General features: G+C 41.3%; 1 protein-coding gene across 1 annotated transcript in view; it reads left to right on the top strand.

Moving 5' to 3' along the window:
• GALNT10 (polypeptide N-acetylgalactosaminyltransferase 10) overlaps positions 1–24,972 on the top strand; it is an 84,903-nt gene that overhangs the window by 21,791 nt on the left and 38,140 nt on the right. The window contains exons 2-3 of the mRNA XM_050905348.1: positions 20,229–20,331; positions 21,194–21,332. Coding sequence (XP_050761305.1) covers positions 20,229–20,331; positions 21,194–21,332 — 242 coding nt within the window. The remainder of the gene's footprint in view (positions 1–20,228; positions 20,332–21,193; positions 21,333–24,972) is intronic.

Here is a 24,972-nt window from a genome sequence, read left to right as displayed (position 1 = left end):
GTCTAATGATTTGGATTTTGCTACTTCACATTAGTGTTTAAAACTGCTTAGATATAATCCTCCTAGCAAATCTCTCCATGCTTTGAGATGGTGAACATTCACCGCTGCACACTGATTTTTAAGTATGAACTAGTTATACTGAATTCTTGTGCAGCTGAACAAAGGCTCTCACTGATGCCTGGCAAAGAGAAGTTTTCATGTTTGATTCTGTTTGTACAGGAGCATAAAATGGTTCTTTGTATCGATGGGCTATAACAAATGAAACATTCAGCCAAAGGTTTGGTTTTGATACTTGCTAGTTGTGTGGTGACTCTGGAAAATGTATATATAAAATACTTGGCGGCAGGGGGAATTCTGCTAAGTTGCTGTAGAGCTACTGGTTGCATGTGTTTAGTTGGACATGTTTTCTTGTCTTACAAATTATTATAAGAAAGTTTATGTTGAAGGTTGCTGTTCATAATATGAATCTTTTCTCAGTGGTTGCTCACCTGAGCCACAAAGAAGTTGTTTTCCCCAGTCACCCAGGATGTTTCCACTATTTCTAGAGCTTGCTTTGGCTTCTTGACATGACTTCATCAGAAAAAAATTTCAAAGGTAGTGTGTGCCTCTTGGCTGCAGCTATCTTAACATACTTATGGTCAGAGGTCCCTTCTCTGTACTGTGTATGGAGCGCAAAGTCCTCGCATTTCTGATTAAAAGACAAGCCACAGTTCATTTTCTGAAACATCAATCAAAAGCATGCAGTATTTTTATGCAGCACTCGGAAGATTGATCTGAATACTTTGAAATCCATAGTAGCTATGAACTTTGGCTTGCATCTTCTTGTAAGGAAAAGAAAATGATCCTACCTTTAATGCAAACTAGCAGAAAGTTGGCATCTATTTAACTTGAAGGAATTTGGGGTGGTTTCTCATCCCTGTGGTCTAAGTGGAATATCTTGGCTTGTCTGAAACAACTGCTGCTTTTTGAAAATGCATTTAAAGGAATTTTGGAGATTAAAGTATTTGATTTTCCCACATGACCACCGTGTACTATAGTTTCTTCATAGTTTCCCTTCTTGGATGAAATGTTTAGCTTACTGTAGTAAGAGCTGCTAGGTAAATTGTTCCAGACAGTCAGAATAGTTCTTACTGAGGATGGAGGATTAAGCGATGAAGGCTTTTAACTACATGAGCATTGGGAGTTTTTTGCATGCAGTGATCTTTCTGAAGCTTGCAAAGATTACTTAAATAGAATGATGTTGCTGTGGAGTCATTGTTGTTTAATCGGGATCTTCTTTGGCTGTCACTGAGATTTAAATGTTAGCGTGGGCTTGATGCAGTTCTGAAAACTAAAGCAAGTGCCTGTTTAAAGTTTTATATAGGGAAGGTGGTTTAAATTGCAGCAACCAATTAGATTCAACTGTTTGGAGACGTTAAAAATAGGTGTACTAAGCAGCCAAAAATGTGTTGAGTTTCCCACCTACTAGTAAGCATTTATTGATTCCTTTAAGGCTATCACTGAGGTTTCCCTTCTGTTTATGCAGAAGCAACTTTCTGCTTCAGAAGGTTTTTAACCTCTTTGGTTCAATAAGCCTGCAAGTTGGGGGGAAGTGGAGATTGATACATGTTCCTGTATGAGGGAGTATGAAAGTGTGAATTTGAGTTTGTGGGTGGTAGAGATAGCAGGAAGAATAGTAAATTAATTGCCTGAATATGCTCTCCTGCCTGACAAATAATGATCCGGTTAAGGAGGGCTTTGACACAAGTTGTCTCAGTAATAGAGGCGATTTGATGATCTTGCCCCCATTTTGCAGCTTACTTCCCCCTCCATTGTGCTGGTACAGCTCTGGATGGGGACCTACTTTAAACTAGATCGATGAGATGAGCTAGATTTGAAACAAGAAAAAAGCCTTTTAGCAGAGCTTTGCTCCCAATGATGAGTATAGAATAGCAGTGTAATTCAGCAAACCGTTTTTGCTGAGCTGTGTAGAGGAAAAAGACTGTTGGTCTCACCTGTTCAAAGAATTTGCAAGGATTTACTTCTGACCATGGACGAAAGTATCAGGATTTATCAATCTAAGATTAGTTTTACTTGAAAGTACATAGCAGCCTTGATCTTGTTTTGTTATGCGAATTGGAAAGTAATTCCACTAAATTGCATGTATTAAGAATCTTATTTTTTACTTTTGGCAAGATTGGCATCTCATCATTACAGTTATGGTCCTTCCTCCTAATTTAATTTGTGAAAATCCAGTCCTACGTAGGCTGCTTCTGAGCAGCTGTCCTAAATGGGATTACTGAAACGTTGACATTTGTCTGAGCTTTTTACTTTTATAATTCATAATAGCCAACTGCTCTGGCTTATGCTTTTTGGGATTGTGAACTTGTCTTGCCTCTTTGCACAGTGGTAAATTTATGGAAATACATAAATATTTCCTAATCTGGGAGCATCATATGGACACTTAAATCTTGAAGTCTATTTGCTTGTTACTTCAAGACGTGTTCTTAGAAGTAAAAAACACTAGTTCACTTAATGTGTGGCCCCTGGAATATTTTATAATGAGGTATGGGAAAATAGGCCTAGCTGAAGGCATCTGTGAAGTGATACTGAGAAAGAAGTAAAAGCTTGAGGAGGGGTGAAAGTATTTCATTGCTCTGTATGCATGTTGAAGTGAATTTAGATCCATCTGAAAGACCACTCTGGCAACTTGCTATGCAATACCGAGGCTGACTTTTGGTATGTGTTAGATATGAATTATGAAATGATCTGAGTCTATATTCAGTGTGCGTCTCTTAATAGCATAAAATTATTCCAAGTTGAGTTGTTTCCTAGCATTAAATGCCTGGCATATTTATGATTCCCTTGCCTTTCTAGCAAAGGTGGTAACTTTCACATGTAGCATTTTACTTGCAAGGCAGTTGCTTTTTTATATTGCCTTAAAATATGTAGCTTGTCTCCCAGCGTCTTGCATGTGCCGACATCCAAAACTAGAACTATATGTATTTAGTGGATTTAGTTTGGCATTCAGGCTAACGTTCTTGGGCAAAGAAAAAAGCTTGCCATGTAGCATCATGTTCTGTGATCTCATGGGGAGAGATTGCTCACAGGTTTAGGTGTGGCTGACCTTGGTTTGGGCTAAATAATCTGCCTACTTATTACTACTAGTTTTGGTAAACAGTGTGGTGCTTTTTTTCCTGAAGCTTGACAACCAGCCTTCCTCTTGTGGTTCCACTTTTACTTAAAAAGCCGTCTTTCTTACCAGAGCCTTTATCTTCCATGCATCGTTTCCCTAAGAGTAGCACTGCAGAGATGATGTTTTCCACAACAGGTTAGTTGATTAAATGCTATGACAAATTATTACAGCTACTTGAAAGCAGATGCTGTTGTCTTTAATTTTACAGTGTCAAGTTACTCTGTCTTAAGTGCCAAAACTCTCCAGCTCCCTTTTGTAGCAGTCACTGTATGTGGCTCACCTGTAAACATGTCATCCCTGTATGCCCTCTCCTTTACAGAGGGGAGAACAGATGTTTCTACCTACCGAAAGATGCTTCAGGCACTTGCTGCAGGAGATGGTCACCAGGCTGTCAAAAGCAATCTTTATGGGCAGGCTGGTCTTTCACAAGATGTGTTTACAGAGCATGAAATTAACATTTTTGCACAGAGGCAAATAATTGCTTACAACGGAGACTTTAGTAGCAGTTTTGAAGCTTGAATGATTATTAGTAAGGTCAGATGGAGCATATAGTGATGTCCACCTCCTAAGCAAAGTCATTCAGAACTTTTTAGCCGTTCATTTATGCTGAAAGGTTTTAAGATGTTGTAATGTTCACGCCTTGAGCTTGTCACTTTTGATAAAAGCTTGTAATAGCCTGTGTTGCTATATCTGTATATGTGGTATGGTTCCTTCAAAATCATTCTTGAATGGAAAACTATTTTTTTACTTGCAGAAAGAGGAGGGAACCCCCATTCCCATTATCTTAGTCTTGAATTATTATCTAGTAGTACTCTAGAGATGGCAGGGTTTTTAAGAGACTTTGCACGAAGTGTCTGTGAAACAGGCTGTTGTCACGAACAAAAGGGTTCTCTGTGAAAGCTTTCTGTGGTCAGGAGGTGGGTCTCAAGGGCCAATAGGTCTTGGGTAGTGTTGGCTGTCCTAAGCTGCTCTGGTTAATGCTCTCACTCGTCAGGTCAGGGCTTTTTCTTGAGCAGTGATGAAAAACTGTTTCCGAAGAATGTATATTGGCAAAATTAATCAGATTGATTCTTCACTTATGACACAGATCAAGTCTTGAACTTCAGTCTTCTATGGTAATAAGACCAGTTCATCATCACTAATTGCATCTCTTCATTCCTGGTTTCCTCAGCCTGCTTACTCCTTCAAGGTGACTTCCCCACTCAACAGATGTGCATGTCTGACAGAACGTTTAAAAACCACAGAGCTTGAAGTAGATGAACTTTTGAACTTTTTGTAGAAGAAATTCTGTTCCATTGCAATTAACCACGTCACAGAATTTAGTAAGTCTGACTAATGTTAAATATAAGTGTCCAGTCAAACTTCAAAGTGGAGGTAGCTTTTCCTCTCTGCACACCAGAGTTGTAAATGGTGCTTAAGGCTTGGAGCACTCCATTTTCAAAATGTCTGTGCTTCTTCAGGAGGGAGGGAAAAAAAGTAACCAACATCACAAAGGCTGTTCTGAAAACCTTTTTAAAGTTCTGCACGTTACACCCATGATCTTCCCATTGCTTTTCTGTAGGACATCATTCTTCAGAGGCAGTGGGACTTCTTACTTTGTTCGCATTGTGCTGAACAGCCTTAACCATAACCCCTTTCAGTAGTTATCCTTGTCTGTACTGAAAGCCAGTGAGTGTGGCTCTTGCAAGGAACATCCAAGCATCGCCTGAATACTCCCTAGAACAACTGTCCTTGTGTTGTGGGAACACCCAAAATCTAGGGTACAGGATATGTGTCACTCCCTGCACCCATTAAAAGAAGGCTTTAAAATAGTTTAAGCTATTTCTATACAAGACTGAACAGAGATTCACCTTCAAAATGCCTCCAAACAGGTGAAATGGAGCTCAGTGTTTCTGCGCACTTTGTGTAAGCTGTGCAATAGCACTGTTTGCCAGCACTGGTTTTGCCATGAGGTGTTACACCATAAATTTTCAGAGGACACGAGAGAGATCGTGCATACAATGAGTTACTCGGATGCTCTGTAACAAGACCTGCTAATAGCCTACCCTCTTTGAAATGGTTCTACCAGTGTGAACTTTTTTTTGCCTGTTTAATAAGACTTGGTAGAACAAACACCTAAGCAAATCTGAGGAGTTTGTATCAGTCATTCTCTGCTGTAGCTTATGTACAACCATGCCTTTTATTTCTTTATTGATTTTTCTTTTTTTGTCAATGCTTAAACGGTGTTCTTTCAATATGAAGTGAGACTCAAAAATACTGGATATAACATGTTCGAGTCAAATTGGGGGGTACTTTATTCTAGTATGACAAGCTACAAAATCTCTATTTCAGAGAATATCCTGCTATACAGCAATTTTTCTCAGTCCCATGGATCTTCATTATAGTGAGGTCAGACTATGCGCCGTAGAGAAGAGAATTTGTATTTTATCATAGGGCTAACTGCTGTGCTCTTGTAATGACCCTGAAGGACAGTAAATGCTCCAAATAATTCAGTTTCTTTGGAATATAGTTCTACTGTGCTATAGGAGCTAGAGTAGATCTAGGAAAATAGAAAATATTGTGGTATATTTTGGTGTGATTCCTACTGGATGCTTGTGAGAGTGTTCAGCTGCTATAGCCCTATCCAGAAAGCAGACAGTGAAGATTTCTGGATTTCCATGTTTCCAGTGTACTCTCAAGGGAGAGACCTCCATTAAGACCCTTGTGGTAAAATGGGACTCCTCAAAGTCTAATTGCCTCTTGGCCCAAGATGGAACATATTAATTTCTCATGTAGTTGAAAAGCCTCTTCCATGACTTCATGTGTTGTGCTTTTAATTTCACGTCTTTCCATTTTCTTCTTTGCAGCAGTGTGGAAAAATGCGAGGACTATTTGTAATACTTGCCCTTCCTTTCTGCCCAGTCATCTCTGCCCTTGTCAGCACCTATTATTTTGCGTTTTTCTGTGTATGATGTTTCTGTAAATATCTCAGGATGAAACTTGCTTTTTTCAAATAGGACACAGATTCATACTGTCTGTGATCTGTCGTCACCCAGAAATGATGATAAAACAGCTGCTGAACAGCTGCATGAGAAGTCATTCAAGCCTTGCATTTGTACAGTTAATGCCTTCTTTACTCACCCTTTGAATTGCATCCCAAATTTTTTGATGCGTTGTTCTGTTGTCAGGTCCACTTTTGAATTTTAATCCTGTTCTCCACTTAGCTGGCAACGTCAGCAGATTTAACAAGCATGCTTTTCATTCCAGTATTGAAATAGACAGATAATTTTACAGGGTCTAGAAAGATTCTGGCAAAGATTGTTTTGACACGACCTGAATGTTTGCATCAAAATGTGTAAGTTTTGATTAGACTTGAGTGAATTTCAATTTGGATATTAACAATAACAGGACTTGGTATACTCAGGTTTGCGTCATTGAGTGATGCATCTCTTCTCTCTCCTGTCTACCCAGTTGTTAACTGTCCCGGAAAGAAGCTGCTTGTTTCTTAGTTTTTAATCCTGACACTGCTGTAGTTAGTAGCTGTTTGTCACTTTTAAGGTGACACCGAGAAGTGATTTGTCACCTTTTAGGCATGTACAATGTTTTGGTATCTGCATCCCCAGCCCTGCTCTTCCTCAGTTCCCCAGATGTGTTCGTCATCTTTCAGTTATCGGAAATCTCATCCATCTTCCACAGGCACCCTGAGACTGTCAACCAGCTTCTTGCCAGGCCCAACCAATTTATTTTACTAGTTTCTATTTTTTCCCTATTGTACCCTAACCAGGTGTAGTGTGTCCTCTTGCTACACTGGCGCTACGAGCAATCAGGTAGTTTCTTGCCATATTACAACTTGCAGCTGCCCACGTCAAGCGGTGATCGCTATTAGAAAGCGTCTCTAGGAGGGACCAATGTACCTATGCAGGATCTAGCCTCTAGATTCAGTATTTCAGTGTGGATTACTTGATCATTCCTGGCCTTGGTCAGCCTCATCTCAGACCAGGGTGGAGGCATGGACAATTAAAAGCCTTGGGATGGCATAAAGATGCGTGATGTTCACAATTTCATGCTGTATTCGAAAGGGGTCGAGTCAGACCTCTTGAGCAGCTTGCTTAGGAGAGAAGTATTAAACCTGGGAAGTGTGATCAGATGGCACATATGGTACACACGAGTACTGCAGGGAGTTCTGCCAATGCTTTCCTTGTGGAGGGAGGAGTGGTGAAAGGGTGGTAGACGCTCTCTTGCTGGGCACCTGTACTTGGCACTTCAGCTTTTAACTGGTGAGAAGTATCTATCCATTATTGTAAATGCAATTTATTTTTAAGGTGCCCAAAACTTTCCATGGGATAACCTTCCCCATATGGTTCATGGTGGGGTTTTAGTCCTTAATCGTGTGATGTGCATGTTCTGCAAGTCATCTTTGCAACCCATCAGTGGTGGCTTGGTTTCCTAGAAGAGGCTGAAGACTGAAGTTGGGATTTTTGTGCTCAGCTTTTTGTTCACAGTGGAATAATGCAGCTTGTGCCTGGTCTCAAGGAGCAGCTCGTGTTTCCTGATGAGAACTGCTTACAGGAACACCGTAACGGTGCATGAGTCTCCTACAGCTATTGTCCAGCTGCTCTGCACTGCAGCATACAGCAGGACAACTCCTCACCATCAAGGGCAGTAATTCTGTGTGCTGTCTTCTGTACAAGGAGAATCTGGAGATGCAAACAAAGCACAAGTACATCAAATGAACTGACAACATAAACAGGGGGAAATTGGTGGTAGCACGGTTCAGATTTTTTTGAGTAACTGGGATAATAGCAGTAAGTCTGATTCTTAGAGGAGTGTGATTAATCCTGGCGTAGATCTGTGTGTTTGCTATTGCTGGGTGCAATGTACTAGTTGTCTGAGCAGCAGTTAAATAACTTCTTGGGAAGAAGAGGCGTGTTAAATGCTGCTTTTTAGTGCTGATGTTTTCAGTTTAACATAACACTGTCAAGAAGCATCAAGTCTGCCAGGAAGTTGGTAGAGAATTTACTTCAAAATCCTTAAAATGGCTAAAAGGAAAATAGTGGCATTCTGTTGCTGAAAACCAGAAAAATGTGATTTTGCTGCATTGCTGCTAACAAAGAGCTGTGCTGAGACCAATGCTAACAGTGTGAATCAGGAAGCAAAGCAAAAGGTGGGCTCCTTGAGAGCACCACCTGAAGTAATAGTAAATGCTTAATTGAAAACAATGATTTTTATTTTTTTTTTCCATAAACCAAAGCTGTCCCGGTGATTGTTATGGGTGCTGTTGGTTTCCCAGTGACTGGAAGGCAAGCGAGCAGTGTCAGCACTGAAGGTACTTCATGAAGAGTGTGGAAAATAAAATAGAAAAATGCTTGTGATTCTCTTTGCATTATTGGAGTTAGTGGGAGCCATTTTGTTCAAGTGATGTTTAAGTATTATGTGAGCATGGTATTGTTCCTCGTAGCAGGAGATAACTGGGGGAAAAGTACTCTCTGAAAATACCTGTAAGCCTCTTGATGTCTTCAGTTCTCCCTAGAATCCTTTTGGCCTGGGTCTTTGTTCAGCAGGAGAGGTGCAGGGGGGTTCTGTGTCACCTGGCCACATTTCCAGGGACAGTTTATTGTTAAACTGCAGCTGTGATGTGCTGAGCAAGATGAGTTGGCGCAGCGTGTCTGGGGATTATTTCCTGTACTAGCAGGTGAATGCCGCTGGTAGATGATTTGACATCCTCTGATTTTGGGTCTGACTTTTCGGCAGATGACGACGTCGTTCTCAGTCTGATTGTGCCTCCTTTTGAATTTCTGATAGGAGATATTTCTATAATTTTGTGTGTAACTCCTAATGATGGATAAGGGCTCAAGACAAAAGCTGAAATACAGACTTTTCTTCCAGTATCTTTCAAAATTCATTAGGGAATGAATAAGGGAAAAAGCAATTTCTAAGCTTGATATGCAGCTTGCTATGGGAAGCACTCTGTCTGCTGACATAAAACACAATCTCATACCTGGCACACAACTAAATGGGAATTATGGCTCTTATTCCGGTTTTTGAGTCATATCTGTCACATAGCTTTTGTATGGATTGAATATAGTTTTCAGTAGCAGTAAATGTTGGGGGGGTTTTTAGCATTTCAGAACAGTGGTATTAACCTTTCTGAAGCCAGTGTACTCTGCATGCTGACAAATCTTTGCCCCTCACCAGGGCATCAAACTTCTGTAATGTACCCTTGAATTTTGCTTGAATAAGTTTGGCATCAGCCCAATTTCCGTGAAGAAAGGTAAATATCTGACCTATGCTGTCAGCTATTGCAAAGACTGCTGCAGCTCTGCGAGGCTTATGGATACCTTATGTTGCTCTGCCTGCTTTTCTGGGCAAAATCCAGATCACTTCTGTTTACTATTATGAACTATAACTGTTGGCAAGCTTTCAAACTGCCTTGCTCATCCTACCTCAGAAAACATGTTATAATGCAGTCTCTTGTTTTACTTCTGCCTTTCTCTGTCACAAAGTGCAAGGCATCCTGGTAGTATAGTTTGCACATTGGTTAATCCCAAAATTGAGTGGTTTTTCTCTTGATTTGTCTGTTTCTGTGGAAAATACTTAGACTTCTTCCTTTGGGTGTCTAGCAGGTAGGTTTTGTCCTGTCCTCGCTTCAAAGATTGTTGGAGCATTAGCAGCCATCTCTTTTATACCAGCGTATACCAGGAGTTATAGCAGGGTTTCCCAAGGACCCGGTGCCATCCAGGTAGATTCCATTTTATGAAAGGCGCAAATTGTCATGGTTCTTTCATCATTCAAATAGTTACAAGTGCTGTAATTTTTTTTTTTTTTTTTTTTTTTTTTGGTAAACTGAGCAAAATCAGATTTGCAGTCACACATTTGCCGGGTCCACCTACATGCAGCACCAAGCCTAGTTGTAATCTTGTATTGGTTGTCTGAGTGCTGTGAATTTCACTTCTATGTAGTGTTTCTGTGTTGAGGATATATGGGATATTTGTTGTGGTGTATGTTTAATGAGACTTCTGCATTTCTGCTAGTATGATATATGGTTTGATTCTGTGCTAGTATTCAAAATATTTGGAAGTTGCATTCATCTGAGCAGTCCTTGATTGGCTTAACGTTCCTATAATCTGATCGGGAGTTTATAGCTCGAGTACAGGGAGTTCATGGAAATGATGGCATTAATAGGTTTTGTATCCTGCATTTTTATTAAATCTTAATACAGATGATTCAAATGTTTCTGCATATGCAGCATAATCTGTAAGTGTAACTTTTAAGTCAGATTTCAGAATTGGTGCTCTGAAGTGTGTCCTTATAGGAGACCACTACAGCCTGTGTGCTGTTTGCTCCTGTTAAATGGAGCGTGGATATGTGCAAACATCTGGAGGGTTCTGCTTCAAATGTCCATTTCTCAAATTGATCTCCAAACCAGCTTGTTCACTCTTATTTCTGTGAATATAAGGCTTGTTGTATTTAAGACAGCTTCAGATAGCACTAAATGCTGTGGAAAACGAAGTACATCTCTGTGGATTTCATACTCATAGCTTCTACCAGGAGTTGTGGTCAAAAAACAGCTCTTGGACACATGATAGAATACTACATGTATGTTCGTTCCTTGGGAGAGCTCACCTAGTTTTAAGTTTCCAGAAAGCATGCAAAGCAGAAAGGGAAGGTGGGAGGGGTGGGAAGTCTTTAATCTCATTTAGAATGGCAGTTCAGAGATTACTTTTGGCTACATCTTCATACTTCATGTATTCGCTGTCAAAGCCCCTCCTGGCTGTCATACCTCAGGCAGGGTGAGTAACGGGTTGTCTCCCATCTCGACCGGAGGGTAGCCCAGGGAGTGATGTCTTGTTTGGGAATTTTATAATGTGGTGCTGTATCTTAAAGCAAGGTCAAAGAAATGTGCTTATCGCTTGAGCGGGGAAACGAGGTTTCTGATGTGACTAAATGCCTGCAGGAGCTTATTCCACAGTTTTAAGCAGATCCCTGAGACATGCTACTATGTGGGAAATGGAGCATTTTTGTAGATGGGAAGGGCTGTAAATGTTTTAGTGAACAGAAAAGATGAGAAAGCTGTTGTGGGCAAATGAAAGCAATGAGTCCTGTTCTGAAGTCTAAAACTAGGCCAGCTGGGTTTTTAACCGCTGAAAGAAAAGTCTGAGACTGAAACTGCTGTGCTATCGCAAGGTGTGCTGAAACTTGGGGAAGAACTCACCACTTGGCGCTCTGTGCTGACTGGAAAGGCACTGTGCATTTGGAGGCCTGGATTGAATTAGTCAAACAGTAAGTTTAGAACAGCAAACACTGCAAGACCGTAATATTATTTCTAAAGGTAAGCGAAGAAGAACAAAGTGTGAGGCATTTGGTAGAGATAGATGACCAAGCTGGATGTCACATCGCTGTCCTCAGCTGATGTCTTTAGACTTTAACCGGCTGATGAACCAGGACTTTTTGCTAGATAAAATTTTGTTTGTGCTAAGGGATTTTCAGCAATTGAGGTTGAATAAAACTTGTTAACTGAAGGAATTTAAAGGGGGGGAAATGTTGCAGTTCAAGCAAGTACTGTTCTAGCACCTGATACAAAAAGCTTTCTGCATTAAAAAGTACAGAGTCAGCTAAAATTGGGTAATGCTTAAGCAGTAGGCTGTCCTGTCCACCAAGGAGCTGCATGCCTGGCGTTCTGCAAGGAACATATTCCTTTAATAGCTTTACAAGCAGCTACCAAGTGTCCCTGGGTGTTCTGCAGAAAAGGCTCTACTTTCTATCTGTGTGCACTGATCTGTTCAGCTGGTTCTGGTCCAGCTGTGGTTTAATTCGCTGACATGGGGTAAGGACTGATCCAGGAGTGCCTGCAGTATTTGTGGTTCTACTTTCTGGAGGAAGCAGGCAGTTTTCATACTCCGAAGTGTGGCTTTCTCAAAGAAAAGCACAAATCTGAACATGTGGATTTCAATATTACTGGTGTTTCAGATGGGAAAGAAGAGCATGATGGCCAAATGGTAGCATCGTGTGGGAAACGATTAGGTCTGGTTCAAACCTGTTGCTTGGATCTGAGTCGCAACACAGCTGTGAAGATGTGCTTGGCTTTTTTGTCTTTGAAAGCACTTAATCATTCCACATGATGTGCTGCCATTTAGTCCTGCATTGCCTTTTAATAGTTCCTGAAATGTTGAAGGTATGGATTATGTTAATGTAGCTTTTAAATTTTTGATGGACTGAAATAGCTTCAAAAATTAACCTTTTGAAAACTCTTGGGTAGATCGCACGACAGGCTTTTAGCGGCTTTCTTTTTCTAGTAGTATGCTCTCTCCTGTTCCATAAATGAAGAGCTTTGACTGAACAAGGTTACCTTTGGCTTCCTGACCTAGGACGAATACCTCCAGCTGATGTTGGAGATACTTTTATTTTTCATTAGATCATCTGAAATGCTCAGCTGTTTTCATGCCAGTACAAAGGATGAAGGCTGTTTTTGCTGCACAGGTGTTGTACCAGTTTGTTCAACACATGCTAATAGATCTCTGACAAACCAAAAAAGAGTTTTATTTCTTCGTGGTGCAATAAGACTTGATATCTGTTTATTCATGAAAGGGTTACCTGCATTTAGCGTGGATAGTCCCACAGTCATTAAAACTTAAGCTTCTCATTGCAGTGAGAGGGAGGATTCTTCCTGGTTTCTGCCAGACCTGCCTTCTCTCATGTTTCCTGCCTTCTGGAACCCCTTGGGTACTCTAGGTTTTGGAAGACTGGAGAGAAGCTGCCTACAGATGTTTCTTATTTCTGCTTTGCCATGGCGCAGATCGTGACAACTAGGTTGTACCCAAAGTACGTGCTCTTGAGTCTTCCACTGAGTCCACCTCAGGTTGCAACTTCCTTTAATAAATAGAGGAATGGTTTCTATTTGCTCTCCCTTTCCTGTTGTTTTTCTAGATTGTTTTGTCATCTTCGGCATCTTGTTGTAGGATGTAACTGCAAGATATACTTGCTGAGGTGCTGGGATAAATGAAGAGACCTGGGATGGAATAGATGCCCCCTTTAACAGTGTCTCCGAAGGTCATAGCTCCTTGGGTCTGATCATAGCTCCTTGGTTTAAAAGAAAATAATAAATCAGCAAAACAAATGTTTGAACAGGGTTTGAGATCTGTACAGCATTATGATTAGCGTATGCACTTCAGCAAATCTTTTTTTTTTCTTCTTGTGTAGAAAACTCTTGGCTTACGTCTCCGTCCACCCTTCTTTTATTCTGGCTGGAGCCAGGCACACTAAATAGTGATTAAACAAAAAATTAAAATTCCATTTTTGTGCATTTGGCGTTTGAACGCTGATCAATTGCTTTGGCAGCATGTTAAGTAACAGCATGGTAGACAACAGAAGGGGCTTATTTACAGCAATCTGTCTAAATCCATTTTCAATGTATTGCTTAATATGCCTTTCTACTTTAATTCATTTTCAGTTTTTAAAAAAATGAAGGATGGAAACAGGCAGGAGATTAGTTTAAGATATTGCTGGAGAAGTAATCACTCCTTAGTGGTAAACAACTTCCAGTTCTTAAGGAAAAGAAAATGTGCTTGAGCTGAAATAGAACTTATGGGCTTGCTGTAGGAGTTAATGGATAAAATTCAATGGCTTGTGCACTTACATAGTTTGACTAGATGATCATAATGAACCCTTCATGCTTTGAAATCTGCTTTTTGCATAGCTGTTTACAACTGACCATTTCAAAAACGAAGAGAATTTTGCAAAATGAGAAGCTAAGATAGAGCAAGACAGAAAATTGCAAAGGCTATAGCCTTGCTGACCTGCTTTGTAGGGACAGAAATCCAGATCCGTAATGCCAATTTACCCTAAGCATGCAGCATTGACAACTGCAATGTTCAAACAATGGTCACTGTATTCCACAGTTAAAATTCAGATAAGGGGGGATGTGCTCGTGGGGTTTGGATAAAAATATTATGCCTCCTGCAATGCAGTTAGAATTAATGAGAAATTAGGATAAAAGTGAAAATTGACGTGAAATATAGCATTACACGTAAGACATAGCTCCCCGCAAATGAGATGCTTGTTTAATAGTTAAAGCAAAAGTCAGTCCTAGGAAACTTGCTGTGTTTTGCAGATTGCTTAGATATCACAGTCTAGAGCGTCTGTTGAAGGGGTATCATCAAGTTATGTAATTTGCATAATTGAGTCAAATCCCATGCAGCATCCCTGAAGGAAACCACTAAAAAAAGCAACATTCTGGTCCCTGTGTGCTGTGTCTGGATTTCTAGAGCTTAGACATCTTTTACAAAGAGGAAAAAAAAAAAAAGGTGGAAAAAAAAGGAGCTTCCAAAATAACAGCAGTGTCAGCAACCTGCCCATTTTCACAGTGAGAGAGACTTTGAGCACATATATGCATATCTTCCCTCTGCCCATGATGGCATGTTGCCCGCAACTTTACACACTGCTCTGCTAATAGTGATGACATGAGCATAAAAATTGCAGTCGAAGGGAGGAAGGCAATGTTTTATCGTTCACACTGACTTTTTTGGTGGTTTGCTGAAATTAAGTTGATCTTGAAAGTGTTATTCTTAACAAGAAATACGATGCTAATCAGCTTGCTGCAGCTACACCTTCCCTTCAGGGCTATGCGGGTCGTAGGTGCTGGCAAAGTCACTGAAGCAAAGGCACTGATAATCGTTTTCTAGCACTGAAAGTCACTTCAAAACTAATGTTCAGACATTGTTGACAGAACTTGTCCGTGACTCACAGCAGACTTTTCAGATACAGTGTTTTAATAGTGACCTGCAAAATCGATGTAAGCGTTATATGTTTGCTTGCAAGGGATGCAGTTAGAAATATTCTAGCCTCTTAACATTTACCCAAGTTGAATTAAATTTAATGGAGCATTTCTGAATTGGATTGACTAATGTAACTTCTCTTCCCAAGACCAAAAAAGCTCCAGAGTGCAGCATGTCTGTCACGACCATCTGCAGCTATGTCTACCCTTCAAGATTTTAAAAGCCACTTAGAGAGGTATGTCGATCCAACAGAGATTAACGTTGTGTTTTGTCTTGTGTGAATCTCGTTTGGCTTTAGTTGTATAGGGCAGTAACATCATGAGCACTGCAGGCAGAGGAACAGATAAAGAGTCACCCTACACAGTCCTCATTTTACTTTGCTGGTGCCAACATGAAGAAAAGTCAGTCCTTGTAAGTCTCCAAGACTGAGAGCTGTACAAAGCTCAGGCTTTGTATTCCGTGTGCCTCCAAAGTCCAACACTACAGTTCGGAAGGGTCTGAATAACTGATGCGTGTACTCCATAGTTTCCCCTCTTGCTTAATTTAAAGTTTACAAATTACTGAAGTTTTTCTCGTGACATGTGTGGCCTTGACAGGGTTTAGCTTAGCCCAGCTCAAAGACGTTTTCGTGCATAAATTTATTTGGGACTGAGAGAAGTAATACATCTATCTACTAGACCTTCTGCTGTCTGCCTGCCTGATTTGGGCTCTGTACGTAATACAGTGGTAGTCTTTGTGATTTCTTCTTTTTTTCCTTTTTTTAACAGCACTGGAGGATGGCGTGCTACTGCCTGATTTCACTCAGTATTGCAGTGTTTAAATTGCTTGCGTCAGGTTCTTGCTTGCTTTGAGGGTACGTAAATGCACGTTGCTGACCTCTCTGAAGAATGGCTTGAAGCCGTGCAGAAAATTTACTTCCCTGTTCGTGTTATCCTATATTGAGCGCACAAACACAAGGGCAACTCCAGCCCAGAGCTTGGGGGTGCTCACCCTGAGCAGGGATGGCTGGAACTGCTTTTTAATGGTTTTTAGGTTGCTGCTTGGCCTGATGAGTGTTGGCTGCTTTGGTGGTACAGCTTTGTAATGGCGTGAGATGCCCCTCCTGAAACAGCCGATAGCCCAGTGGTATGGCTTCCCTCCAGAGGACGCTGGAGATGTTGGTGTGAATCCTTTGGGGTATACTTCAAACTTGTCTCCCATCTCCTGAGAGCTGTTGTGGAGGGCAGCTCAAGATCTATCCCGTTAGTGTATTTCGAAAGGAGAGCAATCCACACAGGTACCTGCAGCAGTGGACGGGTATCTTCTAAGGGACGTTTTCAGACTAGAGTTCAGAGGGAAGGGAGGTGCTTCTGCAATTCTAGTTTAAGTTGCCTGGGACCCAAGACAAGGTGGGATTTAAAACACTCTTACCAGTGCCCTGTTAGGCAGCTTGGATGTCTTTTTGCTGGTGCGTCTCTTTTTTCCCTCTTTTTCTCCAGGGTGCCTGACTTCCCCTGGTCACTTCATAGGGGCTTGGCATAGGGTGCTGGGTTGCCATGTGCACAGTGGGTATCATGAGGCTCAGAGTCACACTGTGTATTTCTCCTTTTAGATCTAGTCCCTAGACACTCTTACAATGCTCTCCTCTTCAGTGGTGGGTGGGATTTCTAGAGTAACTGCTGGTATGGGGTTTAGACGTGTTGAATCGCAGCAAATGGCAGAAGGAATAGTGGCATTGTAAGCGATTCTCCTGGTGTGCTCATTCAGTCCAGAGTGCTATAAACAAGAGACAAGAGTCTTAAAATATTGAGGTTTCAAACTTGCCAGTTGTTCCTGTGCCCAGTATGACACTTGTGCACAAGCCTAGTGCTCAGAAAGTTGGCAAAACTCTCCTGGCAAGGAGGTGCTCTGGTCTGCGAGAGCTTTCCAGGACTTTCCCTGGCAGGGGAGTATCCTGGAGAGGAAACCGGCCAGTGAGCAGGCCTGGCAAAGCAGGGATCTTGCAAAACAGAGGCAAAAATCTCACAGAACGGTAGTGTGCTCTGTGGGATATTTAGTGGGGATGATCGGGAGGGTGGCATGTTGTCTGAAAAATTAGAAACCACTGTGGTGGCCAGACAAGTAGACATGCTGGACTGTTGCAGTAGCACAGAGTGCCTGCTTCGTGGTGCTGAAAATTGCATCCATTTTACATGAAAAATAACGAAGCTGCCGCTTCTACTGTCTTGTCTCTCACATAGCTGTCATCCAGACCTGCTCCCATTAGCTGGCATGAGCTAGCAAAAGTCAGGTAGAGTTTGCATAAATTATTCATGCAAATATTAGGGCAGACGTGAGCCATGGGTAGATGCTGAAGCTGTGTTTGCCTCCCCCTCACCCATGCCGTGTCCTGGCTCACTGCACCCCGAGGAAGCATTGCAAACCACCCCTGCTTACACCTGCTATGCAAAAGCAGCAGCAACCTCCTGCAGTGGAGCAAACGTTAGGTTTCTGGCTGGTGTTGGCATATGTTTTTCAAGGTGCTCTGTGATTGCATTGCTGACACCAGCCTCAGATTGACCCAAGGACTAGCTGCATGCTTAGTTTTTCCCCAGAAGTGCTGTTGTCCACTGTGTTCAATTTGCCCTCCCAGTGCTTTCTTGCACGTTTGGTTCCTGGCTCACACGTTCATCTTGACACTTAAAAGTACTTTTTCATTATCAGCAGGTAGAAATTCACATAAGAACAGTGGTGTTTAATGGGATGGCTGGAAAACCACAAGGTGGGTTAAGCAATTTAGTTTGCTATTTATATCTGGTGAGTTCAGGTGAGCCCTTCCAATAAGGGGGAGCGCCGTTCTTCACCACAGCTCTGCTGCTCTGGAGCTGCACTTACCTTCTCCTGCGTGATGGGAATCAGTGAGGCCTTTGCAGTGCCTCTCACGAAACCTCTTTCCCTCAGCAAATGCAAGTCTTCAGCACGTGCAGTCAGAGGTGAACTGAAGACATTGGATTGCTGGTGCTGATCTTCATTTTATGTCCTGATAGGTGCAGAGTGAAATTCAGGAAGGTACACTACCAGTTTCTGTATTTGAACAGAAGTAAGGATTTAGAAGAGTAGAGTTCATGTGCTAAAGGAACAGTAGTTAACGACATAAAAATGAGCTATTGCTTTTCATTAATATAACTTCATCAGGCTGGAAAACAAAAGAACACATAACAAAGATGAAGAAAATTAAGGAATCATGGGGTAAATGAAAGAAATCAAGTACACCATCTAAATATAGCTCTACTGGGATTTTTCTTGAAGTGGTCGCTCTTCTGCTGGGTGTAACTGTCCTTTCCTGCTAACCAGCCTTTTCTGGCAGTTGTCTGGTTTTCGCCACTGTTAATCGCATCCCCTTGTGTGGTCCGGCTCTTCCTGTGCCGCCCTGAGAGTTCCTTTCCCTCCATCTTCCTGCATCAGAAGTGTTTTTCAGAAAATATCCTTGTTAGCTCCAGGTGGCACAAGTAGAAGTTCCTTAATACTTGTTCACATCGTGAACTAGCTGTGTGACTGACTTCTTGTCCATCCTGAGTACCCATCAGCTCTCCTCCAGTGAAAATAAAATTAAATTGCAGGGAGCAGGAAGGGGAATACTCTGAGTATTGATGTTAGTTAATTGAAATGTGTAACTGTCTGGTTTCATGGATGATACTTGACTTCTGCCAGGTATGTTACCCTCTGCAAAATGTCAAGAAGCTGAGTGTAAATCATTTTATGATCCATGATTGAAAGGATCTAGATTGATTTAAAATCTCTTGGCAGGGGTGTGGGGGGGACAGAGTTCTAACAGTTCACAGGCCAGCTTTTAATCAGATTGAGCTCTGTTACTTTTAGTCCACTGGTTTATTACCCTTCGGCATGGTAATACAACCAGCATAACTCAAGGTTTCCATGCAGTTCCTTTGCTAAGGGTTACCACCCATAACAGAGCAAGCAGAGCAGAGCATGTACCTGCGTTCAGCCACTCTAGTTCACTTTGACATCTTAGCTGAAACCTGTCTTCATTGATGGTTTTGTAAGCTAATACACAGGGCTCCCTTCCTGCTGACTGGTGTAGAAGAGGGGTGGTGCAGTGGGGATAATCTGCAAAACCTTCACAGCAAGGTTCACCAGAGCTCATCTGTCAGACTGCAGTGAGGTGAACTGCATCAGGCTGAAGTCTAGTGCCTTGGAATAACAAGTAAAATGTCCAAATGTCCTATTTTCCCAAGACAAATTTAGGCATGAAAATGAAGGGTTTGTAATTTAACTAGTCAGGCAAATGACGTCTGTGTCCCAGATGCCAAAGATGCCTGATAACCCTGCAAGGTTACTATGCCAACCATTGCTTTTTGGAGGTTGTTTGGTTTGATTGACCCATTAGTGAGATTTTAAACCTCTTGCCCTCCAAGGAGGGAAGCTTCCCCCCCCCCCCCCCCCCCCCCCCCTCTTTCTAGGAAGTTCTAGCCTGTGGAGTTCTCTCTGCATGTCATGAGGAATTAAAAGGAAAAAACTTCGAAGTTCTTTGTGTGACTACTTCTGCAGTAATGATGCTACAGATGACTTGCATTTATACTCTACCAGCATATTACAACATAATTGAAAACTTATTCTGAGAGATGTTCTCTTCTTGACCCTAAAACCTACTTAAATATATTATATATCTTTTTTTTTCCCCTTGGATTTTGGGGATGTCCGTGTTTGAGATGTAGCATGGTTTTCTTTCCACACACCATAGTCTCTTTGATCCTGAATTTGCTCCATCTTTCATTTGCTAACTTATTTCCAAAGCACCCATTGCTTTTGAATTTCAGGAACAACATCGTGAAGAGAGGAGGTGTAATTGGGTTCAGTGCAGGCTCATGCCTTCTGTAAAATTTGCTTTTAAGTTGAGCAACAAGAGTCTTAATAAATGACCTTTTAAATCTTATTTTGATTTTATTCAGGTATAATAGTGTGCTCGTTAATAATGATCCTGCAATAAGTCTCCCATTACAGCTTTTTTGTTAATTAAATAGGATGTAAGATGTATTGGATGTTTTCAGAATGAAAATGGGAGTTTTTAATAGATTCCCTGATTAAGAATACTGGTCTGCATACATGATGGTGCCCTGAAAAAAATATCCCTTAACATCTATAGATAAAGTATCTGAGGCAAGCAAGACTTGCTTCCTCCCTCAACCTGTTCAGGCTACAAACTACTTGCTTGTGATGGTCTTACCTTAAGGAAGATGTTTAATCTCCTTTGACAGGAAGGGGAGGCTGTTAAGGAAAGGTTTCACATGTTGTGTATTTAATATATCCAATCTTTTGTTTAAAAGGCATCATACGTGAGGCAAAAGAAAGACCCTAACTTTGGTGATGGACAAAGGAAAAAGGACTGGCATAACAAAGAAGCTATAAGGAGGGACTCTGAGCGTGTAGGTATGTAAGATTACTATAAAAATGTTTTAATACAGATTGTAATTTAGTTTGATTTTTATTTGGTAGGCTGAGTGCAGAACAGCGTGCTCAACTTCAGGGTCAAGATGATGTTCTTGACATGATGCAACAGTTATTGTGTGTTAATCCCAGTTAAAGCCTTTTCCCCCAACTCCACAATAACCATTTTGAGGTGAAAATATATTGGTAACATCTTGGTATTTTTAGGATAGGTGCAGTATTGATTTTTTAAAAACTTACCAAAAATGTGTGCCTGTACCTCTCCCAAAAATGGGAGCTCCAGAAAGGAAGAAGAGGGATAAGAAAAATGTTCTAGATTATAACATTCATGCAAGTTTTATTCCATAGTTCTTGGTTTTGTCTTGCATCACGTAGAAGGGCCCATTTTGAACATCACAGCTTTACACTGGTGTGTCTGCAAGGGCTCTACCTCCTCTGTGCAAGAACTCAGGTTGTTAAATATACATATCCATCTGTGCTGAAAAAAGCAATAGTGATGGGGCATTCAAACCATATGTATTCCTCCTGTAGTGAAACAAAAAACATTCTATAGATCCTCCACAGCGTTGCCATAGCCCCTTCATCTGTTTCTGATGTTAGAAGGAAGACTTTTAACTTCTACAATTTGCACAGCTGAGTGGTTTGTAGCAAAACTGCTTATCAAATAAAATTGTTAGGTTGACATGGTTGACTCAGTGCTAAATATGACAGAGCACAAAACTAATGAAGGAATTTTCAAAGGGCTATAAGATGACTGCTCTTCTTTTGATACGTGCATTTGTTTCTGGCCAGTTAAGCACCAATTAGTAGTAATGATGCATGTTTACTTTCTGTTTATCTATAGGAAATGGAGAACAGGGAAAACCTTACCCAATGACTGATGCAGAGCGAGTGGACCAGGCATACAGGGAAAATGGCTTTAATATCTTTGTGAGTGATAAAATTTCTCTGAATCGTTCCCTTCCAGACATCAGACATCCAAAGTGAGTATATAGCTTGCATTTCTATGAGTGAAAGTTTACAAGCCCTAAATCGCCACATCTGCAGGAGTATGCTCTGTTTTTTATTATGGACTCTTGTACCTTTGTTCATCAAATACAGTCCTTTCACAGCCAGGTCCTGCTGTCTCCTTAATAAAGGACAGTGTATAGTAATTGCAACGGGAAATAGAGGGGACCAAATCTGGGGAAAAAATCCCCTTTTGATTCCAAAAGACTTAAAATTACAAAAACTTGCAGCCCTGCACAGAAGAGATCTTGGACTTAACCCAGAGGTGGCTACTTCCTTCACCTCTTGCAATGTGACAGTTCAGTTCCTAAGCCCGCTGACATAGCTAACAGCTTTTAGCAACTAATAAGGTGGAGCTATTTCTTTCTGTAGTGGAAACTGATGTAAATGTCTGACTCAGTTGACAAGTGCCCGAAGTGTAGTCAGGTGATGACTTTGTCACTAAACACTCTATCCAGTTCTTATGTTGGCCACTAGCTGGAAATGACCGTGAAATGCTCAGGAGGAGAACAAGATTTGAGTAGCTCCATTCAACTATGTATGAAGAGTTTTATCAGATATCCTTCTGGTTTATGGATTAGTTTCTTAGACATCTTCCTCATAAAAACCTCTTCAGGGTTTACGAGTAGAAACTAGTTCCAATTGAATACTGGCTTTTGAGTTCATCTATTTTTGGACATTATCCCTTAGAATAGTGTCAAACTGGATTTTGTGCAAGCCAGAAGGAGTTTTTCATTAGCAAAAGTGCTTCAGTTAGGACTTAACCCTTGTTTATACAAAGCTGAGAGGTTTTTAAATACTGTTTGTGCAAAGCCGTTTTTATCACAATTTAGTGAATCTGAATTGAACATCTATGTTATTCATGAGATAATTTCCAGAAGTCAGGTTTTATGATTTGTTAGCTGCACATTTGAGAGATTACTTCTTCAGCTGTCACAGCAAACTAATCAAATACACTGGCTTGACACCCTTTTTCAATATATACTCATAAACCAGAGTAGTGAGTATAGCTCCATAAATATTTTAGGCATGCAGCTGAAATGTTTAAACGTAGAGATAAATCAGATAACTGAAGATGCTTGTTGATCAGCCCATACTCAAGTTCTAGGGAATACAGTTTGAGTTTGCTAACCTAAATTATACCTGGCCTCTATTTACAGGGGCTGCCGTGGGCTCTGAGAACTTAAACATCAGACAATGTCAGTATTTCCTCATCTGAGGATTTAATATATTACCTCACATTCCCCATTGTTTCCCAAAGTTGCTGACTCCTCATTGCTAATTCTGCTATTTAAACCTTTTTAAAATGTGAAACTTCTAACTCTAGTCCCCACTTAAAATTAATAAGTGAAGCGTCTGGGTCACCAACAACTTAAGCTGTGATTAATGATGCCTCTGCAGCTAGTCTGCTTGTTGCTTGACACATCCTTTCCCCCGATGTAGCGAGTTATAATTGTGGAGGTCTCAAGGAGAGGATAAACAGTGTGTGTATAATGGATGCTAGGATTAACTGGGCAGGGAGTGGCGTTACGTGTAATGGAGATTTGCAGTAAAGGAATTCACGACTGAAAGGGTCTGTTGTGCACTCCCTGTGCCCATTAAAAAATATATACTTGAAATGGTATGGTTTGTGTAATTTGGGAGGTTGATGAGGGCAATTTATAACAAAGTTAGGCTGAGACGAAGTCCATAAAGAGCATTCTAGAAAGAAGTGAGCTGTGTTTTAGAGCACTTACTTTACCTAGCCTTTTACATGCGGTAAGAGATAATAGAGACTTTGTCGTTTGGAGAAGTGCCCACAGACAGCGAGGAGTGTAAGAAGGTGAACGGGGGAAAAATGCGGCATCTGTCCTGTCCTAAGCTTTGGGCCCACAGCTGGGATTCTCCCCAACAGCTGGCCTGGGTGGGGAAGGACAAAGAAGCAACCAATGTGTTTGCTCACCTCTGAGATGATTTGTGTGGACCTTTATATACCAAATAGTGTGTCACCTCTGCTTTCTGTTAATTGTGGGAATCAAGGGGCTGGGGGAGGACATGTACTGGATCTGCCTGGTACATACATACAATTGTTTGTTTCAACAGTCATGTCTTCCCCTGCTAACATTTCCTTTAAGTGCTTCTGGGTTTTTTAATATTAAATACTAATTTCGCACGTCTTGTAAAGCAATTGTAGATGTGGTAGCTGGAGGGAAACAATTTCTCTCCATGCTTAATGGTTAAACTTAATAGCTAAAGTTTCCCACTTGTTAAAGTTAGTCAGAAAACGAGACTTCTGGTTTACGAAGAGTTAGAAGAGATTTGGGGGCTCTTGTTTCGTATTGGAACAGAATTATAGCTAGTAGCTATCTCAGAAGAAGGTTAAGATTGCAATGCCAAGGGCTGGATGAAAGCAGTCCATGCAGCTTTATTTTGCGTCTTGCATCTGTGCATTGTAGCCATAGCCTGCAAGCTCTTGGCAGCACCCCAAAACAATTCATTAGACCCAGAATAAGCTACTGTCCTTTCACACAGGCACCAGAGTAACTTCCTGTAACCACAGATTTATTGAGCTTGTATAACATAGGTGCGTCCTTCTCTGTTCCCTGGGAAAAGGTACCAGGAAAAAGCTGCCACTGCCAGAGCCGCTTTCGTTCCCATCTGCCCTTCCGGGGAACAGGGAGGGAATTACTGCGTGCGTGCATGCACTGCGTTGTGCACATAGTGAAAGCCTCGCAGAGCGCCTGGCAGAAGAGAGTCCAAATCAGCTCTGGTGCAGGCTGTGCAAGAGGTCCAGTGTTGTGGCAGGGGGGAGCAGAGTATGACCTTCCTCCCCTGCTAGTGGAAAGAGGGCAGCCTGCCCTGCTGGCAATGTCATTAATGTATTCTAAAAATCTATTCATGTAGCCACTTCTGTTTTGCACTGGACACGTGGGGTTCTAGGAATGTAATAGGTTTTTGTCCCCTAGTGAACAGCTACTGAGTACTTTTTAGCTACAATTGTTCGCTGTATGGCCTTAGATGTTACCTCTTTAACAAGGTTCAAACTCCACTTAGGGCCACACCTGCAGGAGAATAAACACTGCACTTATTGCTGCAGTTTGAATTTTCTTCATGAAGCTACCTTGAAAACACCGCCACAAGGCAAGAGAGCATTACCCCTATTTCAAAATTAAGAAGATTAATGCTGTGGGGAAATACGCCCAAATTCAAGGGGTCCATATGGGGTCTCTGCAGACCTAACTCTCCAGCTTTATCCAAGTTCTGCAGTGCTTTGTGTTCAAAGCCCAGCCTTCTTCACTTCTGTCTGCAGAACTGATCCCAGGTGTCAAACTAGACCTGCTGAAAAATGAGGAAGACAAGATTGATTGTTTAGGAAAAGTATGATTTGAATAATTGTCCAGCATGACAAAGGAAGCCTTTGGTAAAGGTTGGAGGTTGGTCTATTACTGAGAGAGGTGGGTTTCTTTATTGAGCAGTTCTTACCGTGCAATTATCCTGTCTCTTCTGTGTATTGTTCACAACGCCTTGAACTTCTGGGACTGTTTAGGGAAGGTGCTGTCACACAAAATCCTTACTTCCTGCACATTTTGTTTAAAAAATTTGGACCACAATTATACATGTGATTAGAGTGATTTG

Source organism: Gymnogyps californianus, chromosome 14 (genome assembly GCF_018139145.2).
Source record: "Gymnogyps californianus isolate 813 chromosome 14, ASM1813914v2, whole genome shotgun sequence".
NCBI lineage: Eukaryota > Metazoa > Chordata > Aves > Accipitriformes > Cathartidae > Gymnogyps > Gymnogyps californianus.
Note: the sequence above shows the minus strand (reverse complement) of the source record. Positions and strands in the feature narration are given on the sequence as shown.